The sequence below is a fragment of the Salmo trutta genome, chromosome 23, assembly GCF_901001165.1.
Source record: "Salmo trutta chromosome 23, fSalTru1.1, whole genome shotgun sequence".
NCBI lineage: Eukaryota > Metazoa > Chordata > Actinopteri > Salmoniformes > Salmonidae > Salmo > Salmo trutta.
In genome coordinates this window covers 20,081,096-20,101,114 of record NC_042979.1, presented here as the reverse complement: position 1 = coordinate 20,101,114, position 20,019 = coordinate 20,081,096, and the positions used below count along the sequence as shown (strand labels likewise).

Below are 20,019 nucleotides of genomic sequence, written 5' to 3'. Positions count from 1 at the left end.
ATATAGAGGCAGACACTGAGAATGGAATGCCTCCAGAAGCCGATGTTGGCATCTGACGAAACTACGGTAGCATCGTTAGCTCTAAAAGCCCATGGAAATTGAGTTCCCCAGCCTCACTCACTTAGTGCTGTGGATCCAGCTCTGGACAGTGCAGCAGCAAGACAGACTGTGCAGCAAGAGATAAAGAGGAAAAAAGAAAGACTGAAGCAGAAAGAAAGAAAGAAAATGAGAGGAAACGGAATAAAAAAAACAGAGCCAGAGAAAAACTGAGAAAGGAGAAGAGAGTGTGTATTCTTTTAGTGTAATGTAAGAGAGATAGGCTGGGATGCCTCCAGCGAGCCGATAGGATCAACTGGCCTCCAGCCGTCAGTCAGTCAGGTCTTTCCCCTTATTTACTCTCCAACACAACCCCCTCTAAATGAGCCAGCAGAATGAACCCATATTAGGGGGGAGCGCACTCGGCCCTAGCCAACACTGCCATCCACAGCAACCATATAATGACTTTCCTGAGAGTGACAGACAAGGTTAGAGAAATTAAATGGGGATGAAAGTGATTGCATTTCTTGAGATAATGAGATCCCCCGCCAACCATGTGGCTGATTGTTGGCTGAGAGAGAGAGAGAGAGAGAGAGAGAGAGAGAGAGAGAGAGAGAGAGAGAGAGAGAGAGAGAGAGAGAGAGAGAGAGAGAGAGTGAGGAAGACCTCCTCTACAGTCCGCACCTCAGTCAATGGGAACCAGGCCATCAGCAAACACAACAGGAAGCCTTTGGGAAGCACATGCATGCAGACTCATAGACAAACATGGGAAATGATCTCTAATGCTGTGGGAGGCTGGGCGGAGACCCCAGCTCTGGCCGGCCTTGCTTGACTGCACAGCTGCACTCACAACTGAAACATAGACAAACCGATTACGGCCCTGTGTTAACGTTTCAAAGAGTAATGCAATCCAGTCTTAACTTGGTAAACAGGGGGGAATCTAATTGTGGCTCGGAAGGGGTAGAGGAGGTAACACCAACCAAAAAACAACAACAGAACAGCCTTTTAGGGATACATGCGAAGTGTTAATATGTCAAGCATGTTTAGAATATAACAAAATATGTGACACGCAGACACAGGAAAATCCCTCCACATGACCTGGCACAATTCTGCATGCAGCTAAAACACGGGGCGGAACTACATCATGTTATATCCAAGATAGCGTAGCAGTGGGGATGTCTGTTTTGATTGTCTTTTCCCGTCCCTTGTATATACAATTTTTCTTCTGATATATTTCGTATATATTTGTTATCTTTGTTTTAAATCTCATTTTCCATCTACGGACTGAACATACTCTCCTGCAACCCGCCTCACCCAATGTGGTATGGATCTGCTATTTTTACACTTTTGAACTGGAATCCCCTTCAGAAGCTAGCCAGCTAACTAGCTACTAGCTAGTAGTCAGTTAGCCACTGCTAGCGGTCATCCGGAATGCCAGCCTCAGCCCAGGCAACTTTTGCCAGCCTACACAGCGCAATATCTACACAGAGCATATCGGACTGCTTTTCTCCATCACATCTCTGGATTCCTACCGCAAGCTCTGAACCTTTACTCCGGATCATCCGAGTGGCTACTCCTGTCTAACGTCTCTGTCCTGAATCAAGCACCAGTTAGCCTGGAGATAGCGTCAAACTAGGCCCATCTCCCGGCTAGCCGAAGAGATTCCATCAAGCAATCCCTGGGCTTCAATTACCTCTTTTGCCAATTGGCCTGGAGCCTTTGTTTGCGACACAGAGCTCCGCCGATCCATCACGACTGGTCTACCAACGTAACCGTCCGAGGGGGTTTCTGTCCTGCAGCAAGCACCAGTTAGCCTGGAGCTAACCTCAAGCTAGGCCCTTCTCCCAGCTAGCCGAAGAATTCCATCAGATAATTCCTGTGCTTCAATACCTCTTCTGCCAATTGGCCTGGACCCTTTGCTGCCGGCACGAAGCCCCGCCGATCCATCACGACTGGTCTGCCGACATAACCGTCCGAGGGGGTTTCAACATACTCTCCCGTTGCTACGTTCCCCTGAGGTCCATCTGCTAGCCTGCTGCTAGCTCCGGCCTGCTAGCTGTCTGAATCACCATGCCTACAGCTCGCCTAGCTACTCACTGGACCCTATGATCACTCGGCTACACATGCCTCTCCCTAATGTCAATATACCTTGTCTATTGCTGTTTTGGTTAGTAATTTTTGTCTTATTTCACTGTAGAGCTTCCAGCACTGCTCAATATACCTTAGCTAGCCCTTATGTTCCTCCCCCCACACATGCAGTGACCGCACCTGGCTTAAATGGTGCCTCTAGAGACAAAACATCTCTTATCAAGGTTCCATTTTAGGACCACTATTGTTTTCACTATATATTTTACCTCTTGGGGGTGTCATTCGAAAACATAATGTTAAATTTCACTGCTATGCGGACGACACACAGCTGTACATTTCAATGAAACATGGTGATGCTCCAAAATTGCCCTCGCTAGAAGCCTGTGTTTCAGACATAAGGAAGTGGATGGCTGCAAACTTTCTACTTTTAAACTCGGACAAAACATAGATGCTTGTTCTAGGTCCCAAGAAACAAAGAGATCTTCTGTTCAATCTGACAATTAATCTGGATGGTTGTACAGTCGTCTCAAATAAAACTGTGAAGGACCTCGGTGTTACTCTGGACCCTGATCTCTCTTTTGAAGAACATATCAAGACTGTTTCAAGGACAGCTTTTTTCCATCTACGTAACATTGCAAAAATCAGAAACTTTCTGTCCAAAAATGACGCAGAAAAATTTATCCATGCTTTTGTTACTTCTAGGCTGGACTACTGCAATGCTCTACTTTCCGGCTACCCGGATAAAGCACTAAACAAACTTCAGTTAGTGCTAAATACGGCTGCTAGAATCCTGACTAGAACCAAAAAATTTGATCATATTACTCCAGTGCTAGCCTCCCTACACTGGCTTCCTGTTAAGGCAAGGGCTGATTTCAAGGTTTTACTGCTAACCTACAAAGCATTACATGGGCTTGCTCCTACCTATCTTTCCGATTTGGTCCTGCCGTACATACCTACACGTACGCTACGGTCACAAGACGCAGGCCTCCTAATTGTCCCTAGAATTTCTAAGCAAACTGCTGGAGGTAGGGCTTTCTCCTATAGAGCTCCATTTTTATGGAATGGTCTGCCTACCCATGGGAGAGACGCAGACTCAGTCTCAACCTTTAAGTCTTTACTGAAGACTTATCTCTTCAGTTGGTCCTATGATTAAGTGTAGTCTGGCCCAGGAGTGTGAAGGTGAACGGAAAGGCTGGAGCAATGAACCGCCCTTGCTGTCTCTGCCTTGCCGGTTCCCCTCTTTCCACTGGGATTCTCTGCCTCTAACCCTATTACAGGGGCCGAGTCACTGACTTACTGGTGTTCTTCCATGCTGTCCATGGGAGGGGTGCGTCACTTGAGTGGGTTGAGTCACTGACGTGGTCTTCCTGTCTGGGTTGGCGCCCCCCCCCTTGGGTTGTGCCATGGCAGAGATTTTTGTGGGCTATACTCGGCCTTGTCTTCGGACGGTAAGTTGGTGGTTGTAGATATCCCTCTAGTGGTGTGGGGGCTGTGCTTTGGCAAAGTGGGTGGGGTTATATCCTGCCTGTTTGGCCTTGTCCGGGGGTATCATCGGATGGGGCCACAGTGTCTTCTGATCCCTCCTGTCTCAGCCTCCAGTATTTATGCTGCAGTAGTTTATGTGCCGGGGGGCTAGGGTCAGTCTGTTTCATCTGGAGTATTCTCTTGTCTTATCCGGTGTCCTGTGTGAATTTAAATATGCTCTCTCTAATTCTCTCTTTCTCTCTTTCTTTCTTTCTTTCTCTCGGAGGACCTGAGCCCTAGGACCATGCCTCGGGACTACCTGGCATGATGACTCCTTGCTGTCCCCAGTCCACCTGGCCATGCTGCTGCTCCAGTTTCAACTGTTCTGCCTGCGGCTACGGAACCCTGACCTGTTCACCGGACGTGCTTGTTGCACCCTCGACAACTACAATGATTATTATTATTTGACCATGCTGGTCATTTATGAACATTTTTTCTGTTATAGCCAGAAGAGGACTGGCCACCCCTCATAGCCTGGTTCCTCTCTAGGTTTCTTCCTAGGTTTTTGGCCTTTCTAGGGAGTTTTTCCTAGGGAGTTTTTCCTAGCCACCGTGCCTCTTTCACATGCATTGCTTGCTGTTTGGGGTTTTAGGCTGGGTTTCTGTACAGCACTTTGAGATTTCAGCTGATATACGAAGGGCTATATAAATAAATTTGATTTGATTTGATTTATCGTCACTCAATGCCTAGGCTTACCTCCACTGTACTCACATCCTACCATACTCTTGTTTGTACATTATGCCTTGAATATATTCTTCCGCACCCAGAAACCTTCTCCTTTTACTCTCTGTTCCGAAATCACTAGACAACCAGTTCTTTTAGCCTTTAGCCTCTGGTGATGTAGAGGTTAACCCAGGCCCTGCAGGCCCCAGCATCACTCCCATTCCCCAGGCACTCTCATTTGTTGATTTATGTAACCGTAAAAGCTTTGGTTACATGCATGTTAACATTAGAAGCCTCCTCCCTACGTTTGTTTATTCACTTTTATGCACACTCCGCCAACCCGGATGTCCAAGCCGTGTCTGAATCCTGGCTTAAGAAGGCCACCAAAAATCCTGAACTTTCCATCCCTAACTATAACATTTTCCAACAAGATAGAACTGCCAAAGGGGGCGAAGTTGCAATCTACTGCAAAGATAGCCTACAGAGTTCTGTCATACTATCCAGGTCTGTGCCCAAACAATTCGAGCTTCTACTTTTAAAAATCCACCTATCCAGAAACAAGTCTCTCACCGTTGCCGCTTGTTATAGACCCCCCTTGGCCCCCAGTTGTGCCCTGGACACCATATTTGAATTGATCGCCCCCCCATCTATCTTCAGAGTTCGTACTGTTAGGTGACCTAAACTTGGACATGCTTAACACCCCGGCCGTCCTACAATCTAAGTTAGATGTCCTCAATCTCACACAAATCATCAAGAAATCTACCAGGTACACCCCTAAATCCGAAACCATGGGCACCCTCTTAGATATCATCCTGACCAACCTGCCCTCTAAATACACCTCTTCTGTCTTCAACCAGGATCTCAGTAATCACTGCCTCATTCAGCGAGCAGGCCTTTCTAATCGACCTGGTCCGGGTATCCTGGAAGGATATTGACCTCATCCCATCAGTAGAGGATGCCTGGTTGCTCTTCAAAAGTGCTTTCCTCTCTATCTTAAATAAGCATGCCCCATTCAAAAAATGTAGAACTAAGAACATATACAGCCTTTAGTTCACCCCAGACTTAACTGCCTTTGACCAGCACAAAACATCCTGTGGCGTTCTGCATTAGCATCGAATAGCCCCCGCAATATGCAACTTTTCAGAGTAGTCAGGAACCAATATACTCAGTCAGTTAGGAAAGCTAAGGCTAGCTTTTCAAACAGAAATTTGCTTCCTGTAGCATTAATTCCTAAAGGTTTTGGGACACTGTAAAGTCCATAGAGAATAAGAGCACCTCCTCCCAGCTGCCCACTGCACTGAGGATAGGAAACACTGTCACCACCGATAAATCTACGATAATCAATCATTTCAATAAGCATTTTTCCACGGCTGGCCATGCTTTCCACCTGGCTACCCCTACCCTGGCCAACATCTCAGCACTCCCTGCAGCAATCCAAAATTAAATCTAGAATCGGCTTCCTATTTCGCAACAAAGCCTCGTTCACTCATGTCGCCAAACATAGCCTCGTAAAACTGACTATCCTACCGATCCTTGACTTCGGCGATGTCATTTACAAAATAGCCCCCAACACTCTACTCAGCAAACTGGATGTAGTCTATCACAGTGCCATTTGTTTTATCACCAAAGCCCCATATACTACCCACCACTGCGAACTGTATGCTCTCGTTGGCTGGCCCTCACTACATATCCATCGCCAAACCTACTGGCTCCAGGTCATCTATAAGTCTTTGCTAGGTAAAGCCCCGCCTTATCTCAGCTCACTGGTCACTATAGCAACACCCACCCATAGCACACGCTCCAGCAGGTATATTTCACTGGTCATCCCCAAAGCCAACACTTCCTTTGGCCGCCTTTCCTTCCCATTCTCTGCTGCCAATGACTGGAACAAATTGGAAAAATCTCTGAAGCTGGAGTCTTATATCGCCCTCTCTAACTTTAAGCATCAGCTGTCAGAGAAGCTTACCGATCACTGTAATTGTACACAGCCAATCTGTAAATAGCACACCTGACTACCTCATCCCCATATTATTACTTACCCTCTTGCTCTTTTGCACCCTAGTATCTCTACTTGCACATCATCATCTATCACTCCAGTATTAATGCTACATTTTTATTATTTTCACCTCTAGGGCTTATTTATTGCCTACCTCCTTACTTTTCTACATTTGCACACACTGTACATAGATTTAGCAATTTTTCTTTTCTTTTGTATTATTGACTGTACGTTTGTTTATGTGTAACTCTGTGTTGTTGTTTTTGTCGCACTGCTTTGCTTTATCTTGGCCAGCTCGCAGTTGTAAATGAGAACTTGTTCTCAACTGGCCTACCTGGTTAAATGAAGGTGAAATAAATAAATAAAAATAAATAAAAAATCTGTCCAATCCGTTAGTCGAGTCATTGCACGGCAGTGGATGATAGGATGATACACTATCCTGTATTGATTAACAGTAGATTATGCTCTTCCCAGAACACTGATGGATCCATATAAATTGTGGAAAGTGTTACTGGGGGTGGGGAGGAAGCGATATCCCACTGCTTTGCACTTCATGAAAAATGGCCTGTGTCAGACAGTGAGGCCCTTTTAAGGGGGTGGGATTGTATGCTAACAACATAAGTAGAACAAAGGACACATTTTCTTAAAGTTCCAATGCAGCCATTTTTATCTTAAAATCAAAACATTTCTGGGTAACAATTGAGCACCTTACTGTGATTGTTTTCAATTATAATGGTAAAAAAAAGAAACCAACATAGCTTTTTAGCAAATATCAATTTCTCAAAAAAGAATTCTGCTAGAACTGTCTGGGAGTGGTTTGAGTGAACAGGGAAAACTAAAAAACAGATGTTATTGGCAGAGAGGTTTGAAACTCTCTTTTTTATTGGTCTATTAACTAATTTACCAAATGGTGAAGTCACCATGGAATGCCAAAACGCCATCCCACCAAAACAGGCAGAAAATTCAGGCAGCCTTTTCAAACAGCTCTCACACTAAAAGGGCATTATCATACTTTTCACAATTTCACAGTGTTACTTAAACCTCATAGTGTGGAAATATATATAAAACACAGAAAAATCATTGTAATGCCTTCATGACAAAGCATTAACTTATAGATTTCAGAGTCAGGGTTCTTTTGTCCCTCTTAACACTTCCATTCTACTATTCCACACTCATTTTCATTAACACTCATTTGATTTGATTCAATTCTACACACTCTTCTCCACTCTGACCAGTGTGATATCTCTCTGCTGGATGGCCCCAGGCAGTGTACTGCCTATCCTGCTTGGGGCCACGCCACCAGATTCTCTCATATCACACTAGCCAGCAGACAGCGTGGCACCCTGGTGTGACTCACTACGTAGAAAGCCATCGTCACTTACAAGAAGAGCAGGGGATCATGGTGACCTCCTAGCATATTCATCTGTTTGGCTAATCTACGCCAGCCACATTACTGTCCATTTTCTCTGGCTAATATGTGACAACACTGGCCAGCTGGCCCGCACTATTGATTTATTGGAGGATACGGGGTGGTGAGAGTCAGCGAGGAGCAGAATAGCAGCATAGCATTTGACAGCAGTGAGGTGCGGTGTGGTGAGGACCTCTAGATCACTCAGGTTAATACCGTTAAAAATGGATCGAACATCTATATCTCCAGTTTCTAGGAACTCCATCGAATGGAGGACTTCCAGGAACTAGTGGACGTTGGGTGGTTCACAGGAGGGTTAATGGGGGCTGGGGTGGAAGCTAGGTCACTAGGGAACCCTTATAACAGGCCCATATTGAGTTTTAGGAGAGTCGAGCTGGTCTTAGGATGCTCTAAGCTAATTTGATCCAGGCTTAATGGCAACTTGAATGGCATTGTGTTGTGGGTTTCTAGCCTGTTCGTGTTCAAATAAATCAATTTGGTCAAAAGCAGTGGCTTCACACTTTTTTGGGGGGTGACTAATTCTAGCTAGAGGTGGCAGTAGCCAGGTCTGTTGTCGTAACCTTTCTTAGGGAGGCTTAGAGCTTATTGGATAAACCTGCAGCCTTGGTGCACTTGGGGGTAAACAGTTTCCGGGGGGCATTTTTGAAGAGGACATCCAAACAAATACAGTTTCCATTCAATTACACCATCACCAGACACATCCCATCACTCACCCCCAACTCCTCTGATTCAGCAGAAAGCACACAAAAAAACAAGAGCTGAGAGGCCACCTCTGTAAACTCGTTAATTCTCCCTAAACCCTGAGATTAACAAATTTAAGGAGGCTGCATGATCCAAACCTGCGTCTGAACTCCACCTTGTGCAGGACACGGCATTTACGAAAGCAAAAAAATCGTGAGGGGGTGGGTGTCATGTTGGGGGGGGGGCACTCGGCAAAATTTACAGCGTTCTGAGTCATTAGCCTCACAGCCAATTTGTTCAAAAGGTCTGCCATAATTCAATCAGGGCCGTGCAGGACACAGGCCTGCTGGCAACCTCTACTGGCATGAGTTTATTTATTTATCCATTGAGGTATTGGGCTCCGTCACTGAAACAGGGCCAGGGGAGGGTTCTTCTAGGGGGAGAATAGCTAACTGCTTATCGTTAGGGCTCAGGATAGGTACGATATAGTCTCAGTGTGGGGTAGGATCTGGGGTTATGAAACATACATTCATAACAGGCCTGAATCAACACTTCCTCAGAGGTGGTAAGAGGGCTCTGTCATTATCCGTCTGGGAGATAAACCTTGTAGATAACATGTCATGAAAAACCGCTTCAAAGAACATTGTTTTCTTCCTCCTTCTGTTTTCTTTGTCAAATCCTTAAACTAGCCCTCTCGTAATCATAGCATTGGAGACAAGTCAGAGAGTGACTATTTCTTTCTCTTTTTCAAAAATGATTTCCTGGAACCGAGTTGTTGAGGTGAGGAGGGGGACAGTGAATGCCATGTCAATGCCAGGATGAAAACAGGATCAAACTGATACACGAGAAGCCCCTGAACAGACAATTTGTTGTTTTAATCCTTCACCCCATTTTTCCTGTAGGGCTGTTTTTCGAGAAAACAGACAGATGGATAATTCCAGAAAGTAACATAATACCTGTCTACCTCTGTAATGGGCAGATTGACGGAAGGAACATGACAATCCTCGTCAGAGGTAGGCAGTAAGGGCAGCAGCAGCGGATGCTAGACGGCAGCTAGGCATTGAGAGCAGCAGGTAGTTATGCATGGCTGGAGATACAAACTGGATTTATACACATAGGCACACGAGTAGGGACAACATCCTTTTCTTTTCACTTCACAATAGACAACCCTGATTCCCTTATTTTATTGTGCTGATGGAATCATCTCATTTTAGTGAAAGCTTTTTGCATAGCCATCTATTTCTAAGTCGGGGTGGGGGAAAGGGGGGTAAACACAAGGCACAGTCTCAATTAGGGGACTGTCTCTATTGTGCAGTAGAGATGCATGGCCAGGCCATTGTGTCTGCTATGCTAATAGAAGCAGGAGTCTTTGAGAGAGCCGGCCAAGAACAGCAGCACTGGCTTGTCTCCGTAGGGTCGATGACATCAATAACAAGCTAATAATCCCTCGCCAGCGATCCACCGCAGTCTGCCTCCCCACCTGTCCCCAGAACACCAGAGGGAAGAGGAGGGAGAAAAAGAGGACACTTTGCTCTTCCTCACGGTTATGTATCGACAGAGCCCACTAGGGGCCGTCTGCTATTGATTGTGCTTGTTTTTTTTGTGGCTGAGAAAGGCGCTTGTTATGAGTGGCACGTACAGGCTGGGGTCTTTGTTGTTGTGCATGTGTGTGTGTGTGTGTGTGTGTGTGTGTGTGTGTGTGTGTGTGTGTGTGTGTGTGTGTGTGTGTGTGTGTGTGTGTGTGTGTGTGTGTGTGTGTGTGTGTGTGTGTGATATTGCTGCTGTGCTGCCTGCTGTAATGTCAGTCAGGCAGGGTAATTAGATGCTTGATTTGGGGAGCATGGACCGGTATGATCTCGGTGGTTGTGGTGGTGCTGTATGTGTCTGTGTATGTGTCTCTCTGTGTGTGTGTATCTCTGTGCAGCCAGTTCGCTCAAGATCCACTGTGAAATTCGACATCCGTCCAGGTAAGCAGAACGTCAGGAGATGTCTTCAAAACAGGCCACTAGACCAATAGAAAAGAGAGTTCTAAACCTCTCTGCCAATAACAGACATAAGTTTCTGTTTTCTCCTCCCCACTCAGACCACTCCCAGACAGTCCTCGCAAAATTCTTGCTTGAGAAGTTAATCCTTGCTAAGAAGTAATTTTTGTTTCTTTATGGCCACTTTAATTGAAAACAATCACAGGAAGTTACTTAATTGTTACCAGGAAATCATTTTATATTGAGATAAAAACAGCTGTGTTGGACCTTCAACCCTATCTCAAACATTAACCCTTACCTTAACCATTCAGAATTAATGCCTACATTTGTTTTGTTTTAACACTATCCCAAACCTTGATGAATAAAGTTAACCTTTGGAATTGGACGTTTATGGACAAACATCGGATTCTGCATTGTGTGTGTGTGTCTTTGTGTGTGTGTCTTTGTCTCTGTGTGTGTCTCTCTCGTGTGTGTGTGTGTGTGTGTGTGTGGCTCAGTTTTGAGCCAGAGCCAATGCAGGCCAGTTAACAGGTGAGTCATACACAAATACATATACACAAACACGCACGCACACCACAGTGCAGTGGACCTCCCAATTGCATCTCCCTCTCCACAAGACAAGGGATGATGTGATAAACTAAATATCAAGCGGCCCCAGATCCTCAGCTAAATCATCTTAGGGTTGAGATTCCAAAAAAATTACTATCTTCAGGTACACTACATGACCAAAAGCATGTGGACACCTGCTCATTACAGCGGGGACGTGCTTCCATTCAGCCACAAGAGCATTAGTGAGGTCGGGCACTGATGTTGGGCCATTAGGCCTGGCTCGCAGTCGGCGTTCCAATTAATCCCAAAGGTGTTCAATGGGGTTGAGGTCAGGACTCTAGGCAGGCCAGTCAAGTTCTTCCACACTGATCTCGACAAACCATTTCTGTATTGAGCTCGCTTTATGCACGGGGGCATTGTCATGCTGAAACAGGAAAGGGCTTTTCCCTAACTGTTGCCACAAAGTTGGAAGCACAAAATTGTCTAGAATCTCATTGTATGCTGTAGCGTTAATATTTCCCTTCGCTGTAATTCAGGGGCCTAGCCCGAACCATGAAAAACAGCCCCAGACAATTGTTCCTCCTCCACCAAACTTTACAGTTGGCACTATGCATTGAGGCAGGTAGCGTTCTCCTGGCATCCGTCAAACCCAGATTTGTCCGTCGGACTGCCAGATGGTGAAGCGTGATTCATCACTCCAGAGAACGCATTTCCACTGCTCCAGTCCAATGGCGGCGAGCTTTACACCACTCCAGCCAACACTTGTCATTGCGCATGGTGATCTTAGTCTTGTGTGCAGCTGCTCGGCCATGGAAACCCATTTCATGAAGTTCCCAACGAACAGTTCTTAGGCAGCTTGGAACTCGGTAGGGAGTGTTGCAACCGGGGGCAGACGATTTTTATACGCTACGAGTTTCAGCACTGACGGTCCGTTCTGTGAGCTTGTGTGGCCTACCACTTCGCGGCATGAGTCGTTGTTGCTCCGAAACCTTAAACACTTCACAAAAACAACACTTACAATTGACCGGGGAAGCTCAAGCAGGACTGAAATTCTACGAACTGGCTTGTTGGAAAGGTAGCATTCTATGAAGGTGCCACACTGAAAGTCACTGAGCTCTTCAGTAAGACCCTTCTACTGCCAATGTTTGTCTATGGAGATTTCATGAAGGGGTGTCCACATACTTTTGTATATATAGTGTATCTACACTGAACACAAATATAAACGCAACATGTAAAGTGTTGGTCCCATGTTTCATGAGCTGAAATAAAAGATCCCAGAAATGTTCATTAAGCATAAAAAGCTTAATTCTCTTTATTTTGAGCACAAATTTGTTTACATCCCTGTTAGTGACCATTTCTCCTTTGGCAAGATAATCCATCCACCTGCCAGGTGTGGCATATTAATAAACTGATTAAACAGCATGATCTTTACGCAGGTGCACCTTGTCCTGGGGATAATAAATGGCCAATCTAAAATGTGCAGTTTTATCACACAACACAATGCCCCAGACGTCTCAAGTTTTGAGGGAGCGTGCAATTGGCATGCTGACTGCAGGAATGTCCACCAGAGCTGTTGCCAGAGAATGTAATGTTTATTTCTCCAACATCACCTCATGTTTAGCATGATAGTGCACAGCCCCATGTCGCAAGGATCTGTACACAATTCCTGGAAGCTGAATATGTCCCAGTTCTTCCATGGCCTGCATGGTTACCAGACATGTCACCCATTGAGCATGATTGGGATACTCTGGATCGACGTGTATGACAGCGTGTTCCAGTTCCAGCCAATATCAAGCAACGTCACACAGCCATTGAGGAGGAGTGGGACAACATTCCACAGGCTACAATCAACAGCCTGATCAACTCTATGCAAAGGAGATGTGTCGTGCTGCATGAGGCAAATGGTGATCACACCAGATACTGACTGGTTTTCTGATCCATGCCCCTACTTTTTTTTAAAGGTATCTGTGACCAACATATGCATATCTGTATTCCCAGTCATGTGAAATCCATAGATTTGGGCCAAATGTATTTATTTCAATTGACTAATTTGCTGATATGAACAGTAACTCAGTACAATCTTTGAAATTGTTGCATGTTGCTCTTATATTTTTGTCCAGTATAATAACCAAAGGCTCCTCTCAAGGGGGAAACGTCACTCAGAACAACAACACAGTCGTGACAAGACAATACAGTTGAATCCACAGAGAGTAAGGTAAACCATCAAATTATACACAATCACATGCACGCACACAACTCTCTGCATTTATCCCCACCAAAAGAGAAAACCATGATGTCACCTTTGTCGATATACCGGTTTATTTTGAAAGGTAACCCACTTACTCCACCTAGGGGGACTTTTAATAACTACATCTACAGCCAAGCATGATTGTGTCAAGTTCACTGTGTTGAAAGAATGTTCTTAACATACTGTATACTGGAATCTTATCAAAGCAGCTACATTAAGACTGGATGTGTGAAGAAATTACATGGAACTATAAAAATATGTTTCCTTTTCTTTAATTTCCTGTACAGTTACAATGAACTTTGGGATGAACTCTTTGACCAGATGGCACATCTATTTTTACCAGTTCATTTTATATTGAAATATAATTTTATTCTATGAAATTGCTTTAATTCCTGTTCACACCCAGTTAACTGTACTGTTGTCTTGACACTTCCACCTACCTCTCCCTTTTCACCCTCCCTTTTCTCCCTCCCTGTTTCACCTATTCCATGATATCATTCTAAACGTGGCTGTTCCCCCCAAACCCCCATCGTCACCTCTCCTCCACTAACCATCACCAACCATCCTCCTTTCCCTCTCTCCTCCTCCTCCTTTCCCTTTACCTCCGTGGTGACGTAGCTCTTTATCAAACAGAGAAGAGCTCCCCATCGCCCCCTCTCTGCCACTCACCTTCCCTTCATCTCTCTCTACTGCCTCCCTCCTTCCCTCCATCCGTATCCACCAGCGAAGTCTGGAGCTGTAGGAGGACGGCTCAATGTAATGGATGGAATAGAATTATTGGAACGGAGTCAAACACGTTGTGATTGATGTGTTTGGTACCATTCCACTGATTCCATTTCAGACATTTCAATGAGCCTGTCCTCCTATAGCTCCTCCCACTAGCCTCTTCCCTCTCCACTGCCTCCCTCCTTTCTTCCTCCTTCCCTCTCCACAGCCTCCCTCCTTCCCTCTCCACTGCCTCCTTCCTTCCCTCTTTCCCTCTCCACTGCCTCCTTCCTTCCCTCCTTCTTTCTCCACTGCCTCCCTCCTTTCCTTCATTGATTTTATTTCAGACATTACAAGGAGCCTGTCCTCCTATGGCTCCTCCCACTAGCATCTTTTGCTCTCCACTGCTTCCTTCCTTCTCGCCATCTCTCTCCACTGCCTCCCTTCTTTGCTACTTCCCTCTCCACCGCCTCCCTCACCACTGCCTCCCTCCTTCCCTCTCCACTGCCTCTCTCCTTTGAGCCTTCCCTCTCCACTGCCTCCCTCCTTCCCTCACCACTGCCTACTTCCTTCCCTCCTTCCCTCACCACTGCCTACTTCCTTCCCCCCTTCCCTCTCCACTGCCTCGTTCTTTTCCTACTTCCCTCTCCACTGCCTACACCCTCCCTTTCCACTCCCTACTTCCTTCCCCTTCTCTCTCCACTGCTTCCCTCCTTCCCTCTCCACTGCCTACTTCCTTCCCTCTCCACTGCCTACTTCCTTCCCCCTTCCCTCTATACTGACTCCCTCTTCCCTCTCCAATACCTACTTCCTTCCACTTCCCTCTCCACTGCCGCCCTTCTCCCCTAGTTCCCTCTCTACTGCCTCCCTGATTTCCTCCTTTCCTCTCCACTGCCTCTTTCCTTCCCTCCTTCCCTCTCCACTGCTACACTCCTTCCTTCCTTCCCTCCCTCTGCACTGCCTCCTTACTTCCCTCTCCACTGCCTCCTTCCTTCCTTCCCTCCTTCCCTCTCCACTGCCTCCCTCATTTACTCCATCTCTCTCCACTGACTCCCTCCTTTCCTATCTACTGCCTCCCTCCTTCCCTCTCCACTGCCTCCCTCCTTTCTTCCATCTCTATCCACTGCCTATTTCTTTCCCTCCTTCCCTCTCCACTTCCTCCCTCGTTCCCTCTCCACTGCCTCTTTCCTTCCCTCCATCTCTCTCCACTGCCTACTTCCTTTCCTCTTCCCTCTCCACTGCCTACTTCATTCAATCCATCTCTCTCCAGTTCCTCCCTTCCCTCTCCACTGCCTCCTTCCTTCCCACTCCACTGCCTACTTCCTTCCGTCTCTACTGCCTACTTCCCTCCCTCCATCTCCCTCCACTTCCCCCCACCTTCCCTCTCCACTGCCTCCCTCCTTCCCTAGTTCACTCTCCACTGCCTCCCTCCTTTCCTCCTACCCTCTCCACTGTCTCCCTCCTTTCCTCCTTCCCTCTCCACTGCCTCTCTCCTTTCTTATTGCCCTCTCCAATGCCTCCCTCCTTCCCTCTCCACTGCCTACTTCCTTCCCTCCATCTCTCTCCACTTCCTCCCTCCTTCCCTCTCTACTGCCTCCCTCCTTCCCTTCCTCACCTATTTGGTGATGTAGTTCTGTACCAGATTATAGAGGAATCTCCCCCCATCATCCCTATTCTGCTCCCACTATCCTTCTCTTCTTCTGTTCCCCCTCTCTCCGCCCCTCCCTCCCTCCCTCCCTCCCTCTAGCCTCACCAATTTGGTGAAGTTCACCTTTGCACCAGACTGTATAGGGTTCCCCATCCTCCTCCCATCACCCCCTCCATCCCTCCCACCGTCCCCCCTCACCTCCTTGGTGACGTTGTCCTGCACCAGGCTGTAAAGCGGCACGATGCGGCTGACCTCCAGCAGGACGGGGATGGGCAAGGGCTGCTCGCGGCCTGCCTGATGGCACAGGTGGCAGGCCGAGGGGCAGCTGCCCTTCTCCTCACAGCGGATCTCCACACCGCTCACCAGGTCCTCCGTCAGTAGCTGGGTCTTCAGCAGCCCAGACAGGTAGCTGATGAAGGGCATAGATTTGAGCTCGCGCCTGCTGCCCTGGTCTGTCACCTCTGGGAGATGGAGAGGAGAGGGAAGGAGAGATGGCATGTTTAGAAAGTGAGAGGACAGGGTATGAAAACTGAAAAACAGTCTATATTCTAACATCAGATTATATCAGTCCTAACCTTAACCATTATGAGAAATAGCTGACCCTGTGTCAGTGGTTGGGAGCAACACCTACCAATTCAAACACAGTTTGTGAAAGACAAGGGAATTTACCTTTCATTTAGCTTTATTTACACAGGTTAGTCTCATTGAAATGAAATCTCTTTCGCAAGAGAGACCTCATCATTATTGATAGAAGGTTTTCTGAACGATGAGAGGACCAGATCCAAACACATATAGACTGACACACAGAAACGTGCATCAGTGTATGTCTGCCACATGTCCTGAATCGCCATAACACAGGACTGACAGCTACACTCACTTCTTTCTATCCACTCTGTCTCCACTCTCCACTGACTGAGTTTCACATGACCGCCTCACTCACATCACATGTGCCGCCATCTGGATCTACTTTCTATTGCGGTCAAACAAAATAATCCCTCATTGTCAGAAACTCCTCCACCAGGAATGAACGGTGGGTGATGACTTATTCCTGCATAGTGTAAATAAGCATTGTTTGATTTTCTCATCGACGGGGAATTCTCGCGCATAACGTTCTGTGCCAGCGGGCTAACAATGTTACATTGGAAAGGAGTGAAACAGGGAGAAATGTTAATTGAGTGTTGAGTGTTTCCCTGGATGGATGGATGGATGGATGGATGGATGGAGGGATGGATGGAGGGATGGAGGGAGGGAAGGAAGGAGACAGCCATGTGTTGCGGAGGCAGCAGATGTGCTGTCTGTCTGTGTTGATGGGAGGAGAGACCAGACAGGCTGGAGAGAGGAGGCTCTCTCAGCAATGGCAACATTGAATCAAATGTACACTATGGCAAACTGCTGATGGGGGAAATTATATTAATCATGTGCTATGGAGGATTTTGCTTAATTCTTCCCAAAGTGTATTTATTGTGGGGGGTCTTCATAACACCAAGTGGGTATGAATGTTTTCATATCAGAATGAGTAGTGTTTCTTCAATCTGTATACCTTGTCTAAGTAGTTCCATTACCTAAACTGTGCATGTTGCTGCACAGGAGCAATGTTATTGTGGTTGACTATGAGTGAATTAATTCCAGCCTCAGTCTCTCATTGTGTGCCATTATGTGGCCTACAGGTTTACTCCAATTGCAGAGCAATCAACTGACTCATATCCGTCTCATATCCAGACGTCTAGGAAAAAGGCTGAGCTAGAGCTGAATCAACAGGGGGAGGAGAACACCAGGCAGAGCCAGAGGTGGGAACCACTGCATAAACACAATAACATGCAGATGTGTTAGCTTGCTACTCCCTAACCAAAGGCCAAACTCACACAGTCACACGGTTTGTGCTAGCTACACTTTACAGGAGGGAGAGGGCAAAAAAGAGAAAGTGACATTCTTCAAGGTAGAGTAATTGGGACCAGCTTAGAGTAAAAGTCATTTTAGTGCAGCCTTCGGAATATTTCACAAAGGAAAAAGAAAACATACAGTGTGTGAACTTAATCAGCATGTGTGTCCGTTCTCTTAAACCTCACTAGTCTTGCTTTCTTTCTCGACAGCTCTTTAAAAGCCCAGCCAAGTACAGGGCTAGTTATGCCTTCAGGTTCCAATCCCTCATACACACAAACACATTTCGAGCTGTACTAGCTCACAGAACATCAGTGAAAAATAGCTTCCACTGGGGTAGATGGGGGAAAAAGCAGAAATGTAAAACAGGTGCAGATTATCTGATGTTTTCAGGATAAGATCACTAGTCAGTGACAGAGTTCTAAATTAATCTCCTACGCAAAAACAAACATTCCATTGCCACACAGAGAGAAAAGGAACACCGGCTATAATGAGACATATACACTGAGTGTACAAAACATTAGAAACACCTGCTCTTTCCATGACATGGACTGACCAGGTGAATCCAGGTGAAAGCTATGATCCCTTATTGATGTCACATGTTAAATCCACTTCAGTCAGTGTAGATGAAGGGGAATAGACAGTTTAAAGGAAGATTTTTAAGCCTTGAGAGAATTGAGACATGGATTGTGTGTGTGTGCCATTCAGAGAGTAAATGGGCAAGACAAAATATGTAAATGCTTGTGAACGGGGTATGGTAGTAGATGCCAGGCGCACAGGTTTGAGTGTGTCAAGAACTAACGCTCAACAGTTTCCTGTGTGTATCAAGAATGGTCCACCACCCAAAGGACATCCAGCCAACTTGAGTCCACATGGACCTTGTGGTCCATGCCCCGATGAATTGAGGGTGTTCTGAGGGCAAAAGGGGGTGAACTCAATATTTGGAAGGTGTTCCTAATGTTTTGAGACCTCAGTGTGCTGTATTTACTGGACCATAGTAAAAACGACAAACACGGAGATGAGAGCTGCGTGACAGTCGATAAATTTCCTCTTTCATTCAACACATGCAAGTGTGTGAGACAAATGGTACGTCATCAGACAGTGTATTGTACGTGTAGTTTGATAATAGGCTGGTGTTGTGGTGATGCTATGGGCTCCAGACACAGGCCCAGCTACAGAGCAGAGAGAGTGTGAAGGGACTGGAGTAGTGAAAGAGGAGGGGGAGGGATACTCTCCTCCACATCCTATTTAAACAGGCTCAAGGGGTGGACCTAAGAGTCCAATTACATGCACTCAACACAAACACAGAAAGGAGCTGTTATCACTTGGCCCTCACAATAAAACACTGTGATTATCCCAGGTTTACTGCAGGCTTCGCAGGGCAGCTCACATCACAGCCGGCCGCATATACACCCTTCCCTCTTCCTTTCCCCTTCAACTCCATCCGTTACCTGAGACAATAACTTCTGAAAGTTAACATTATGTCACGGTTGTCGTCGGGGAATGAGGACCAAAATGCAGCAGGTACGTGTATGCTCATATTTAGATTTATTAACTTACAAAAAACAACTGAATACAAAATAACAAAACTACTAGAACTAACAAACGAACAACAAAACAGTCTGGCAAAGCCTAGGGCTGAACACAGACTGTTTTGTTGTTCGTTTGTTAGTTCTAGTAGTTTTGTTATTTTGTATTCAGTTGTTTTTTGTAAGTTAATAAATCTAAATATGAGCATACACGTACCTGCTGCATTTTGGTCCTCATTCCCCGACGACAACCGTGACAGAATCACCCACCACCAAAGGACCAAGCAGCAGGAGAACAGCATGGATGGATGGACGTGGGCAGATTTAAGGATGTTCGTGTCCAGGGCTATGGAAGAGTTAAGGGAACCCGAGAGGCAGCCCCAAGAAATTTTTTGGGGGGGGCACAAGGGCTGTGAAGAGGGGCAAGGATGGAGCCCCAGGCCAGCTCCCCGCACTAGCCCTGAGGTACGTGTCTCCAATCTGGTACGCCCAGTACCAGCACCCCGCACCAAGCCCAAGGTGCGTGTCCCCAGCCTCGCCAGTCAACAGTCGTCGGAGCTGCCCGCCAGTCAACAGTCGTCGGAGCTGCCCGCCAGTCAACAGTCGTCGGAGCTGCCCGCCAGTCAACAGTCGTCGGAGCTGCCCGCCAGTCAACAGTCGTCGGAGCTGCCCGCCAGTCAACAGTCGTCGGAGCTGCCCGTCAGTCAACAGTCGCCGGAGTGGTCAGACTGCGCTGAACTGCCGGAGTGGCCAGACTGCGCTGAACTGCCGGAGTGGCCAGACTGCGCTGAACTGCCGGAGTGGCCAGACTGCCCTGAACTGCCGGAGTGGCCAGACTGCCCTGAACTGCCGGAGTGGCCAGACTGCCCTGAACTGCCGGAGTGGCCAGACTGCCCTGAACTGCCGGAGTGGCCAGACTGCCCTGAACTGCCAGAGTGGCCAGACTGCCCTGAACTGCCGGAGTGGCCAGACTGCCCTGAACTGCCGGAGTGGCCAGACTGCCCTGAACTGCCGGAGTGGCCAGACTGCCCTGACCTGCCGGAGTGGCCAGACTGCCCTGACC

General features: G+C 46.8%; 1 protein-coding gene across 1 annotated transcript in view; it reads right to left on the bottom strand.

Moving 5' to 3' along the window:
• The window catches only part of LOC115159542 (astrotactin-2), a 421,339-nt gene that overhangs the window by 71,972 nt on the left and 329,348 nt on the right, over positions 1-20,019 (bottom strand). The window contains exon 17 of the mRNA XM_029709358.1: positions 15,748-16,010. Coding sequence (XP_029565218.1) covers positions 15,748-16,010 — 263 coding nt within the window. The remainder of the gene's footprint in view (positions 1-15,747; positions 16,011-20,019) is intronic.